This window comes from Trachymyrmex septentrionalis, unplaced genomic scaffold (assembly GCF_001594115.1).
Source record: "Trachymyrmex septentrionalis isolate Tsep2-gDNA-1 unplaced genomic scaffold, Tsep1.0 scaffold126, whole genome shotgun sequence".
NCBI lineage: Eukaryota > Metazoa > Arthropoda > Insecta > Hymenoptera > Formicidae > Trachymyrmex > Trachymyrmex septentrionalis.
In genome coordinates this window covers 192066-204744 of record NW_017304395.1, presented here as the reverse complement: position 1 = coordinate 204744, position 12679 = coordinate 192066, and the positions used below count along the sequence as shown (strand labels likewise).

General features: G+C 36.8%; 1 protein-coding gene across 4 annotated transcripts in view; it reads left to right on the top strand.

The window, feature by feature from the left end:
• LOC108756376 (microtubule-associated protein Jupiter) overlaps positions 1-12679 on the top strand; it is a 116113-nt gene that overhangs the window by 68275 nt on the left and 35159 nt on the right. For 2 of the 4 annotated variants that reach the window (XM_018500126.1, XM_018500123.1), the window contains exon 1: positions 9409-9754. The exons of the other annotated variants lie outside the window; for them this stretch is intronic. In XM_018500126.1, the coding sequence (XP_018355628.1) occupies positions 9693-9754 (62 nt within the window). In that variant the 5' untranslated portion in view covers positions 9409-9692. Of the gene's footprint in view, positions 1-9408; positions 9755-12679 lie in introns of those variants that run through there. 4 annotated transcript variants of the gene reach the window in all.

Below are 12679 nucleotides of genomic sequence, written 5' to 3'. Positions count from 1 at the left end.
CTGAAAGAAAAGATTGGCTGAATATAGCGTAACATTTTGAATTGGTTGTAGCAGTAGCCAATCTTTTCTTTCAGTATAGGCGTGAGTGAAAAATCAGTGGAAATATTGAATGCATAATTGCTATGTCAATAATGTAACTGTGATATAAATATCAATGCAAAATTGCGAATTGCTGCAAAATGTCATCAGGACTGGTTGTGTCTTTCCCTTTCCTTTTGTAACGTCTCAAGGACCTACATCCACATTATTTGGTCTGTAGACTTCATTGATCAACAAATTGCGCTGTCTTTCAATGTCTTAAATGTCGCGTGCGTTTTTAGTATCTTGTAATTTATTTCGAGCAAATATCCGAAAATAAAACAAAATTCCAACTGAATATATCGTGTGAATATATTCGTCTTGTGAGACGTTTATTATAGGTTTACGTTGCTAAAATCTTCAAAAATGTTTGCATTTAAAACGAGAAATTAATATGATTTATAGTACATTATTAATATAAACTCGTTGAGGCAGGATAATATAAAACGCGTGTGTTCTACATCTTCAAATAAGTTTACTGTGACTGTCATAGTGATGAATTAATTTATATATTGATCTATTTAAGACAAATGAAATTGATTAAATAGAATTAAAATTGTTTTCTGTTATAGATTTATATATTCTATATATAATTTCATAAATTTTCTACTCTTTATTTTACAGAGTTGTAATTATATTAAATAAGGTTTTTTTTTAACACCTCCAATTATCACAAAAACTAGTCTAGTAAAAAAATCAATATTTAAAAAAGTATAAAATAATTCCGTATACTTTTCCGTATATCTGAAAGTGTAGGTAACTCCTGTATATACGCCGCACCTATCAAAAACTTAATTCATTACGTATTATTTACTATATTTAAAGTAAACGAACTATATCAGTAAAAACTTTGTACTGTCTGCTATTATGAAAAAAATATTAGAAATCCGAAAAATTTATATTTCGTATTGAAAAATGAACTTTTTTGAACCCTTGCATTTTTGCCACATAGGTAGAATATATGGCTACTCATAAGGGGGAAGAGAGGTATGTATGGCTCATAAAAAATTTACAAATAATGCATATAAATAAGACATAAAATAACACAATAACTTATAAAAAGCGTTTATAAAGGAGTAAGAATGATAAATATGTATAATGAAGTAATAAATAATAATTACAATCTTCCAACATGTATTACAAGTGTTATGACATGAGGTACATATTTCATGTAATGCGTTTATTGTATTTAATGCACTGAATTCAATCTGCGCACTTTGTATGCTTTGGGCATAAATCTCGCCCGTTAAAAATGCCATATATCCTAAACAGGTGGGATATACAAAAAAAACAAACTAAACAAAGAATACAAGAGCAAAGCACTTGTATTTTGTTACACAACAAAGCTTTACTTATTCCTCTACACTCATGTATCACGAAATAACCACTGAGTCTTTTGCACGTTTTACGGTAATCATTTTGTAGATTATAATTTATGATGACACTACTTATTACAGTGACAAATCGAATCAACTCACAATAATTTTATTAATATTAACAGTAAGAAATTGAAATCATAACAGAATACTAATATAACACAAAGGCATGTAACGAAGCAGTTGTGAGAAAATTACCCCCATTCCTTCTATTTTTTTTCTGACTTCTGCGACGTGTTTGCTGGAGTTGCCCTATTTCATTGCAAGAAGTTGAAAGAGGTCTTTTACTTCACTTTTATGTCATCTTATTAAAAAGTCTTTGTCATCGAGCCATCTTCTGATCGACCTCTACCGTGACGCGCAAGAAGTCTTTGCTATTGCGGAGACGTACGGAGCCCTCGTGGCTTATCATGCTTGTATATAAACGCATAACACCGAGGAACGTTCTTGCGATCCGATCGCACGGAGAGTGTGTCGGCGCCATCAACTGTTCGGCATCGGCGTCGACGTCGTCATCGTCGTCGATCGGTTATTAATCGTCCGTTGCAAAATTGGATGATTCGTCTTCCGTCGATTGACATTGATCGTTGCTCACTCTACGACGCAATTTACGGGCGGATTCGATTGCCTAATGCTCATTCGCTCCACTGAAGCATCACGAAGGCCGCCCTCGAACCGATTCTTCCCGGTGGTCTCTTAGAACAACGACGCTTATAGATCGTCTCACTGTCCGAGGATTCGATGTCCTTGATCTGCGTTTTTTTTTTTATTCGCTCAGCCTTTTATTCTATTCGTCTAGTAGCAAAGAAAATCTTTGCGATACCCGCTCGAAGAGATCCGTTAGTCCAGTTTGATTGGATTACCTATATTTATGAAATATACAGCACCTGCAGCGTAATGATCGTTACGCTTCATAAATAATATTATGCATAATATATTCGTACGTTCAATAGTCAAATGTGCAACATTGGCAATTACGTCTCATTATATCTTGTCACGCTATTATCTTTTCGAGGTAGATTCGCTACGTGAGCTACGTTTGTTCGCGTGAGTTAATTAGGTAACTAAATTAATTACTCCTTATATGCGATTCCTACAAAATGTTTTTGACCCGCTCGAGAGAGCTTTTTCACAGCGCGGCGGCACGAATTTCTTCCTCTATGGTCTGTTTCTTTTCCGGGGCCAATGACATTTCGACACGATGTGTCATTGGTGAAAATTGGTCACTTTTCTTACTTCTCGGATTTTTCAAGCGCGAGAGGAAGAGGGAATGCGCAGCGTAATCGTAAAAATAAAATATCGCGGATGCCTATCGCGTCCGTCTAATGTTAGCTCGCTGTATTTTAGTTTCCTGGGCTCTTGCATTCCTTCTGCTGCCGCGATGCGCTCATCCCTGCTCGTGTCTGCGCTGCGCGATGCGTCCGCTTCGAAACGGAAACCGGGTGTGAAACCGCGTTTCGTTTGCCGTTCCGCAAGAGAAGCGAACTTAATCGAAGAAAAAAAAAAAATTCTGGATGAACTGCAATTAGCGATTTTATTACTTGTACAGAAAGAGAGGCAATCCGCCGAGGTCTCGTTAATTTATTTAATATAGTCGTCTGTTAATTAAGTTTTTATATTCGTATGTTTGAAAATGTATTATTTTGTGATATTAATCACCGTCCATGGAGTTTTTAGTACGATTCGTGTTGAGGTTTATCTTGGAAATTCTATGGTCACACATTTATTTGTAAAATACGTGTAGGTTTTTTGAATAAAAAATCGTTGTAATATAAATTTTATATTTCTTTAATATTAACACGTTGAAATTAATCTCAACATGTAGACGTTGCGGATCTACGGTTATTCTTGTGCGCAATTACTTTAATTACGTAAAAGTTAACAGGAAAGATTCGATTCGTCTAAGTGCCTTTCGACTAAACGGAAATGATGAGGTGTTTGTTGAGGTCTTAGGTAAATTGTCTGATAGTTCGCTAGACAGAAGGAACGAGTTTTCCGGCGATACGTTTACGAAAACTTCCGCTCTCAGAGATACAGGAAACGTTGTTCCATGGGGAAGACTATGTCCGTGTATATGTTACATTAAGATCTACGGCTGCGGATTCAACGAGACTCTCTCGGTCTCGGTATTCTTTATCGTCCGGCGGAAATAAGGTTGGCCACGCAAATGCTCAGTGCGCACAGGGAACGTGCAATTCAGACAAAACGTGACGTTCCAGACAAAATACCGACTCGAATTCGCACGATTATCATTGACTTCATATATATATAATTTGCGAGCATATATATATAAATATTTCGTTGTCGCTCCTGTGGATAGTTCGTTTTTCTTCAAAATAGGTACTAAAGGAGGGAGATTTCTCGATTTATGAATTTAAAAAAATCACTCAATATTTCTCGTCGACAAAACCGCCATTCGAGATACGTCGTCAGCTCTTTTTCATTCCCACAGCAACACTTATCAGATACTAAACCAAAGATTCCGTATAGATTCTCATTTATATATCAAGGTGAGAAATATATATTTGAATGATGATGTACTACGTGTATACCTAAGTACCATTTCTTGTGTATCGGTATCTGTATATGTATACTGTCTATATTTTAGTTGGATAATACTTTCCTGCACTAAGACAACTTTGTAATTGCTAGAAATTTCTATTACATTTTGAGATCATCATATTTAAAAGATTAATCACGAATTAACACCGATATCTTTGAATCAATTTATTACATCAAGTCAAATAGAGTGTTACTTTGATTGTAATTTCTATTTTAACTTTATTTGATTTGACATTAAAAACCGTTACTCAAATTGTACTGTGATGATGATCTGAAAAATTAAGGTCAAAGTGTTCACGATTTCTCTTTTATGTTATTATCATTCAAATAAATTTATTTACACACTCAGATACTGTGTTGGCTCTTTGTAGACATTTTACATTATTAATTCATTTAGTTTATTCGAGCATTTCATGTTGTATTGTATTATTTTGTAATAATGAGTAATGTTAATAAATGGATTATTTAAATAAAACTATAAACTAATTAATGCCCAGTAAAAAATTTGTCGTGCATCTTTTTGAATTCTTTAATGTTTTCACATTGCTATTAATATTTCTATCACACTAAAAAGTTAAAATTTTATAAAAAAGAGAGGGATGAACATGTATGGACATATTTTATATATAATTATAAATGTTTATGAATATTTATGTATGTTTACATATTTGTACGTATTCATACATGAAAAATTTTTTACCGGGATGGTTTTACAAGTGTTACTTTATTGTATTTTACATGTTAAACTTACTTGCATAAAATATTTATACATGTGCGTATAAAATAAATGTATAATAAGTAAATAAATATTACGTGCAGACACATAGATCGTACCTAACAAACAAGCTGTCATTTTGAAAAATAACGTTAAAGCAGATGTCATTTTATCGTCAAAGTACCTGATTAGATATTTTTAAGGTACTTGTAGTTAGATATTGAAAATAGAGCACAACAATGAATAAAAGATTTTACAAGAGTGATTGATTCAAAGATTATTTGATTAAAAATATTTAAATTATTCTGTAAAATAGCCTGCCAATTAAAAAGCTTTTAAAGCAAAATTCATTGAAAACTAAAATATAGATACGTTCTTAAATTTATAATATAATTTTTAATCGTTTACAGGGATAAAATTATCAATGTTGAATTTTAAACATTTTATCAATCTTTTTCGTCCGCGGTTAAAATAACATTGTTGTACATACCGGTAACATAAAGCCCAATGCTAAACTTACTCTAAGAAGCACATAGAAACGATAATGGGCGCAGTGCAGTTAGTGCACGTGTGCCGCAAACGAAACGGGTTTCGCATGTTATCGCACAGTGCATCGGCTGCGTTAATGAGGGAATTTTTTAATGAAGCTTTTATATTTTTGACATTAAAAAATAACTTTACGCGAGCACAAATGATGCAATATTTTCACGTTTCTTATAGTCATTCATATCTTATTTTCAAGATGGCGATTATAAAGTTAAGAAATATAATATGACGTAATTTTTCTATTTTAAGGTTATCCTAAAGTAAAGCCTGAACTCCGAGATTGCTGTTTTAACGATAAAACGCCGACATGTCGGGCGTTTAGATACAATTATAAGAACTGTTGTTTGTTCGTGTAAACAGCGTGTTGTTAGTCTGTGGATCACAATTTCATAAGTACAGATTGCAATGCCTTTATGTTAAGGAAATGTTACGATATTGACAGTTCTGACGCTATATTGAACTAAGAAACGGTATACTTTAATCTTGGAAAAAAATTTTTAAATCTGTAAAAGAGGAAAAAAAGTAATTGTTGTAAAAAATTATTGCGCTTAATCGATAATACAGACAACTTTAGAATTCTTTTTTAGGGCTTTCTAGGGGATTCTAAAGTCGTCTGTTTTACCGATTGAATGCAATAATATTTGTAAAACGATATTGTATATATTACTTTTATAAATTTGGAAATCCTTCAGAATTTTTAAGTATACACGTTAATACGTGTCTGCAATTTGGAATTTATGCCGAGGAAACGACAAAAATTTTTGAAATTTTGATTTTTTTTTAAATTATTTCTTACTTCAAAATGATGTCTAGAGCTATCAAGTCGTGATACCACATTTGCTTAACACGAAAGTTCTACAATCTATACTTATGAAATTGAAGGCTACAAACTATAATAGATTATACAAAGAAACAACGTTGTATTGAGAGAAATGAGTTTATTATAGGAACAAAGAAAAGAATGACGTGATATATTATAGTTTGTAGTAGAAAAACGGATCGATCAGTTACTATTGCGAATAATTTTTTATTATTCGTTAATGTAACAAATAATATACGATACAAATCAAAATAATCAGTATTGTTAGTAAATAAAAGTCTATCAAAAAATAGGTTAAGTTTTACATAAATTGCTTCTATTACTGACAATTGATTGGAATAACAGACATTGGAATAACTAGTATCAATCCCAATAAATACATATTAAAACAATAATTTGTTGTCAATATCTACAAATCATTTGTTAAAGGTACTAGTGGCGGCTTATTAAATTGACAAATTATAATATCACGTCATTCTTTTTTTGTCATCTTTTTCTTTGTTTCTATAACAAACTTATTTCTCTAATTAAATTAATATATAAAGATGTGTCGCATTTTATCGATAAAACAGCGATTTCGTTGGAGAGGTTTAAGGATCTTCTTAAATGCGTAATTAACAACTATGATAGTCTTGTATTTTCAAGCGATCATTTATACATAATACTTATATTACGACGGAAAGATTGATATATATTTATACATTCGTAACAGTTATATCATTTCATTGCTTGATAAAATGAGTTGTCAAGTTTTATGAATTCGAAATTGACATTTGTGACATCCTTGCGTCCAATCAATTGTCATCATCCGCATTTCATTACCAACGAATTTGTCTGTAAGGAACGCACGCAAATTTGCGCGCGACACATCGGGATTTGAATAATTTCGCACAACTCTGGCCGCACACGCGTAAAATTCATCCCATTATATCGGACACGCGCGTATCGAAGCGTGACCAAAGTTCCAGACAGGGTGAATCGCCGGTTTGTCGCCGGCTCAAACTCAATTCTCGGTAATTCCGATGCCTCTATCATCCGTCGTAAAGGGACCGCGGCAATTTGATCGGTCAATTACGCAAGCAGCGCTTAGAATACGAGAGAAACATTTCCCGGGGACGCCCCGTCGTGACGTGACGTGACGCGACGCGTGGATCGGCCAACCCTTACGCGGGTCTCCTCTTCCAAGGGGTGCAGCCGGGGTGAAACCCTCGAAAAACAGACTGACGGGGGAAGCCCCGTGTTCGTCTCCTCGTGTCTTTCATCATTCGCAGTTTATATTCCTTTGTGTAAATCAGTAAGTTTTCCGTAAGTTTTAGCCTGAAAAGTTTATTAAAACGTAAGCGCACAGCTACGGAGATGCAATTGCATGTGAGAACGATGAAACAGACAAAGTCTCACACGTCGCGTGTCTCTTCCTAGTTGAGAAAACGAGAATTCTCGATTGTGAGCTCGCGAATGCGGGCGTAGAGAGATACGTGACGTCATTTTTTTTTTACCTGCCACCCACGCGCTATAAAGTTGCAATATGTAATTATATCTGCTCGTTGGATAATATCTCATGGAAATACAATATTTTCTATGAGATGGAGATAGATGCAGACAGCGAGTAGCAGCGAATAGCGCGGTTATTGTTTGTACATTTTTTCACTCTTGCGGTGAATATATATAATTAATAATAACGCGGTTAATTTATTGCTTAATTATGTACTAATAAGATAAAATATTTGTTAAGATCTAAAGGATTTATAACTTGTCATAATTTTTCCGTTTTTAACACGTCTTTTATTTATGCACAGTGTGTATTAAATTTTTCAATCGTTATTGATATTTTCAAATGTACTCGATCTTGTTGGGAAGCCTTGAGATTGAATTGAAAAATTATTGAAATAACAAATTATACTATATTCGAATCTATTCGTATTTAGGAGGTCCGATAATAGAATAAATCGATATACTCCACTAAGCATGGATCGTACATTCGTTGTATTATTCTTATGGAGTCATTGCTCCGTTCCATTTGCTTGCGTATTAAATTTTCAATCGCGTACAACGCGACACGCGACATACCATCGGCGTTTATCTACCATTTATAACACAGTGTACGTCGCGACCATCTCCTCAGGTCATATCCGCTTCGAGTAACGCCTCGAGAAAACACGCACCAAGACGAACCGTAATCTACTGTTTGCTGACTTTATGTTTTGTTGACCATGAATCGCGAAATCATACGAAGGCGGTATTCGTTACATTTCCGTCCAACGTCCTGTTTGAACACTGGCTGTGGTAATTTCGATAAATACAACCTTCCGGATAGAGTATATTTTGCGAGCTATACTCTGTGAAAAATATTAAAGGTTTCTACATTAATCTTCTATTATCATTGCATTACTTGCACGATATGAACTAAATAAGGCTAAAAATTTGGTGATACGTATCTGTCGGTTTAAAAAGAAACACATGGATCATTGAACTCTCACGATCACTTGCAAGAAATACGATTTCGGGTAAAACTAATTGACGTAATTGAAAAATGTAACCCCGGCACATAAAATTCGAAAGTTTAGTACCTATATAAATAAAGCACGATAAAAAAAAGTGTATTTCACAAGTAAAAGAAATAGAATATTAAAGCTGGGAACTTTTGGATATTCTTGACATCTCGTTTTGCTCTTCTCTTACTTACCTCTCATCTCCTTCTGTTCACCCCGAATCGAATTTCGGTACATCCAAAAATCACGTACTACAATATTTACGTTTAAAAATGGAAAAAAAAAAAGAGATCCCAATCTTTCGTGTGCAATCGAAGCAAATGATTGTCGTCAAAAAGCGTTTCCACCCTTCGCCCTCCGGTGGGGGGGGGGCTGCTCCGCGCCCTTTTGGGGCCCTTCCGGTCTCTGCTCATTACCCTCCGCGTGTCCGCACGTGCACAGCATGCATGTGCAACGAACTACGCGCCGGTGGATTCTCTCCTCAGCCTCCCCTCCCCCTCCCCCTCGCCCCTCTCTCTCTCTCTCTCTCTCTCTCTTCTCTATTCCTCTCCTCTTTCTGGTTCGCTAAGCGTATTGATTGAGGTGAATGCACGATGCTCGGCGTCGGCGTCGTCGGCTCTCCTGGTCTCCGCGGACGGGGGTGGAAGTAAGTACATACGGCACTGCCGGGGTACTCTCGCGGTGGAAAGTGGCGAGTCGCGAGAGCTCTCGTTGGGAAGGGAGAGGAAGAGAAATAGAGAAGGAGACACGGGAAGAAGGGAGAGGGAGAGAGACGGGCACGAGGCACCGGTGGAGGAGGCGTTATATACTGGCTGGATCCTGGTTCGACCGTCAGTTTCTCGCCCGCACTCGTCGCAGCACCGAGCATTGCGAGCATCGCAAATACTCGCATCTGTCAGAGACCGCGGTCATCTCTGGAGAGCCGTGGAAGAAGTTCTAAGGCGAAAAGATCCATCCGTTCGTATTCGCTTTGCGTTGGGATTTTTGTCCGTACCGTGGAAGAGAGAGACAACCCCCTAACGGGAAGGCCTGGCAGCTTCGGAGTCGCGCAGAGGTACCTTGTTCGTGGAACTGTCCTAGGTCGGGTTAGCTCCTGGGGAATTGCCATGGCCACCTACGCGGCGTACAGACACGTCGAGCTTGACAATGTCGGATATGGGAAGAAAAGGTAACGACGAGATACCTGTGAAACGAGAGAGAAAAAGAGAGAGAGAGGGGAGGGAGAGTGGGGCAGCGGGAGCGTATCGCATTGCAGACTTCCCATGGGCGACATTTCCGGTTGAACTGCGCCATTGAATTACTCTTATATTTTGCCTTTTTCATAATATTAATAATACTTATTTCACGTCGTGGTTGATGTCCCCGTTTCATATTTGCAAACGGAGAGGAGTGCCGAGTGAACCAATCGATAGCCTGTCGTATTTGACTGGGGTAGGTGCACCCAACGTATGACCAGTTAGACTTGACAGGGTGTAAAGTGTAGTTTTCCAAATTTTAGTCGTTTTCCAGTTAATTACAGAGGCGGACTCGATATGATTTCCGTGCATTTTGTTATTTTTTTATTACTTCTTTATAAGGGTTGGAAGTTCTCCAAAGTGCGCGGGTGCTGAAATGGCAGTAAAGATTTTTTTAACCGTAAAGATTTCTTAACGTGCATCGTGTGCGTTTCCTCCCTCCTATCTCCGTCGATTGCGTAAGATTTAGAATTGTTGCTTGCGAAAGGCAGATGGATGAATGTTAAGCGAATCGTAAGATGTAGGTGTTGCTTCCGAGCGCAAGACGAGGGGCAGTTTACGGACGGGCGCACTTAAACCAATTATTTATAAGCTCGTGGAAGTGCGAGGATAGCGGAATGTGCGGTTATTCCATCTATCCGTGATCAGGTCTGATCGATTTCGACGTCCAGCCGGCCATCCCCAGCGATGCGAGCGAGATGCTGCGCCCCATTAACTATATGCATATTCGTTGACATTGCGCAAGTGGTAAGACTAGTAAGATGTCTTAGACAAGATGAATCGCGAATAACTTAAGCAGAGTCGAATCGATTACGAAGGATCCCTGTAGTCTTCTCGAATTCCGTCATTTGTGGAGCAAAAGGAATATCCAGTGTTAATTATAGTTAATTAATTTCAAAAAGAACGGATGTTTGGATCATCTGATTGCAACAAGTCCATTTAGTTTGTTAATTAATAATCAATTTTATACCTTAGTACTCCTTGGTACTCCTTGTAACGCGATAAGCGTTTATCAGGATACCTTTCGCAGGAAATGTCACTTCCTTCGAAGGATGCTGATATCAATATCGATGCGGTTGTAAATATATATATAGTAATAAGGAAAAATAAGATACCGGTTTCCAGATTTTTTTATTCTTTGAATCTTTATTAATCAAAGAATAAGCAAGAGGTTCTTTTTAGTGTTCTTATTTATATTGTAAATTGTGTTTATTCGCAATGTGTAGCTCCAGTGACCCAGTAATACGAACAAAAATGTGAATTTTCTCGAAATTTTAATACTTTTTAAATTTATTATCTCTTCAACGGTAATTAAAGCAACAGGATGATGTTTACGCTATCATCAGTTACAAAAATCTAGAAAAGATAATAAAGAGGGATCAATAGTAAGCGAGATTTAGAAAGCGTGACTGCTCCGTGCCTTATGAAGCTTATTGTATAAACGCGAGAAGGATAGCAATCTTAGGCTCTCATTTTTCTCGGTCTTTTTTTATTAACTATCCATGCGAAAATTAATCGATCGATCGAGCGAATTTCTTCTCATCGAGAAATTAATTTTTCGTGCGATTTAAAAAATGTACGAGGTAGAGATAACGACCTGTGCTTTTTGCTCGAAAATCGCAAAAATTTTAAAGTACAATGATACGCCGTAATTAAAACGTTACAGTCAGTAAATGTCTCGTTTGCGGCGTTTCGATGCTTTCCACGGGCGAGGAGAGGGTTCGTGGTTGAATCTAATATCTCAGTTATGATAAATTGCACGTTATTTCGATATACCTACGCGCGGACGAGTTAATCCGCACCGACGTGGCGCATAATTGACTACAGATTCCACGGTACTAATTGACGAGAGCAGCTCCCCAGTGGATGTTCATTGACCCTGCGGCTGAAACCTGCACCGTAAGTTAGTTCGAAGGAGAATCCTTGCGACCGTAGAGAACACGCCGGCCAAAAGATGCGATTGAGCTTCGTTAGAATCCTCGTCCTCGCGTAATTGACGTGTTATCCTGCGCACGAGCGAAGGTAATTACGTGGATGTCACAACGGTTAATTAAACCGATGTCCGTTATGATTTTCTCCCTCACGGCTCGCTGAATGAGCGTTCTCTTTCTTTTAAGACACTCTTACAGAAATTTCCGTCTACGTTCGCGTATTAATCCTACAAAGGTAATCGCCGCTTTTGTATTCGTTCCGCGACGAAAAGCACACGAGTGTGTCGCGGAATTCACGATTCGCGAGTCAGGTTAATAGCGATTTCGTGCCTGGTGTTGATTAATTGCGGCTCTCCGATCGGCAGACAAGATTAGACGAGGCTCTATACCGGGTTAATGGCTTGGTGTATTCTGAATGGGAATTCCGCGGTATCGCACTGCCATTCAAACATATTCTCTATTTCATACAAGACACGTAATGTATATTTGGATCACGGGGTAACTAATGACAGGGTCGAAAATGAAATAATTGACAAATTGAGCTTTAAGTTATGACAAAATAAATAACAATACACATATCCAGCTTCCAAAAATGTTATCTACATTTTAACATTTATTATTCCTAATAATACTTATACTGAAAAAAGAGGCTTTCGTTGGCTCAATTCGAAATATGATAGATTCATAGTAGTATCGCTGTATCTCTGTTTAAAAACGAACGAATCAGAATTCTTATTCATTACAGCGTTACCGGATGAGTACGATTAACTTCTTCCTATTAAATTTACCAGATGCGAATTTCTCATTGCTCAAATACATTTTTATTTTAACGAACTGCAATGTAATTATACAGAAATCCAAATCTAATTGATTATTACAATAATCTTCAAAATGTTACAACGTAACATTTTTCCTAAAATTAACGTT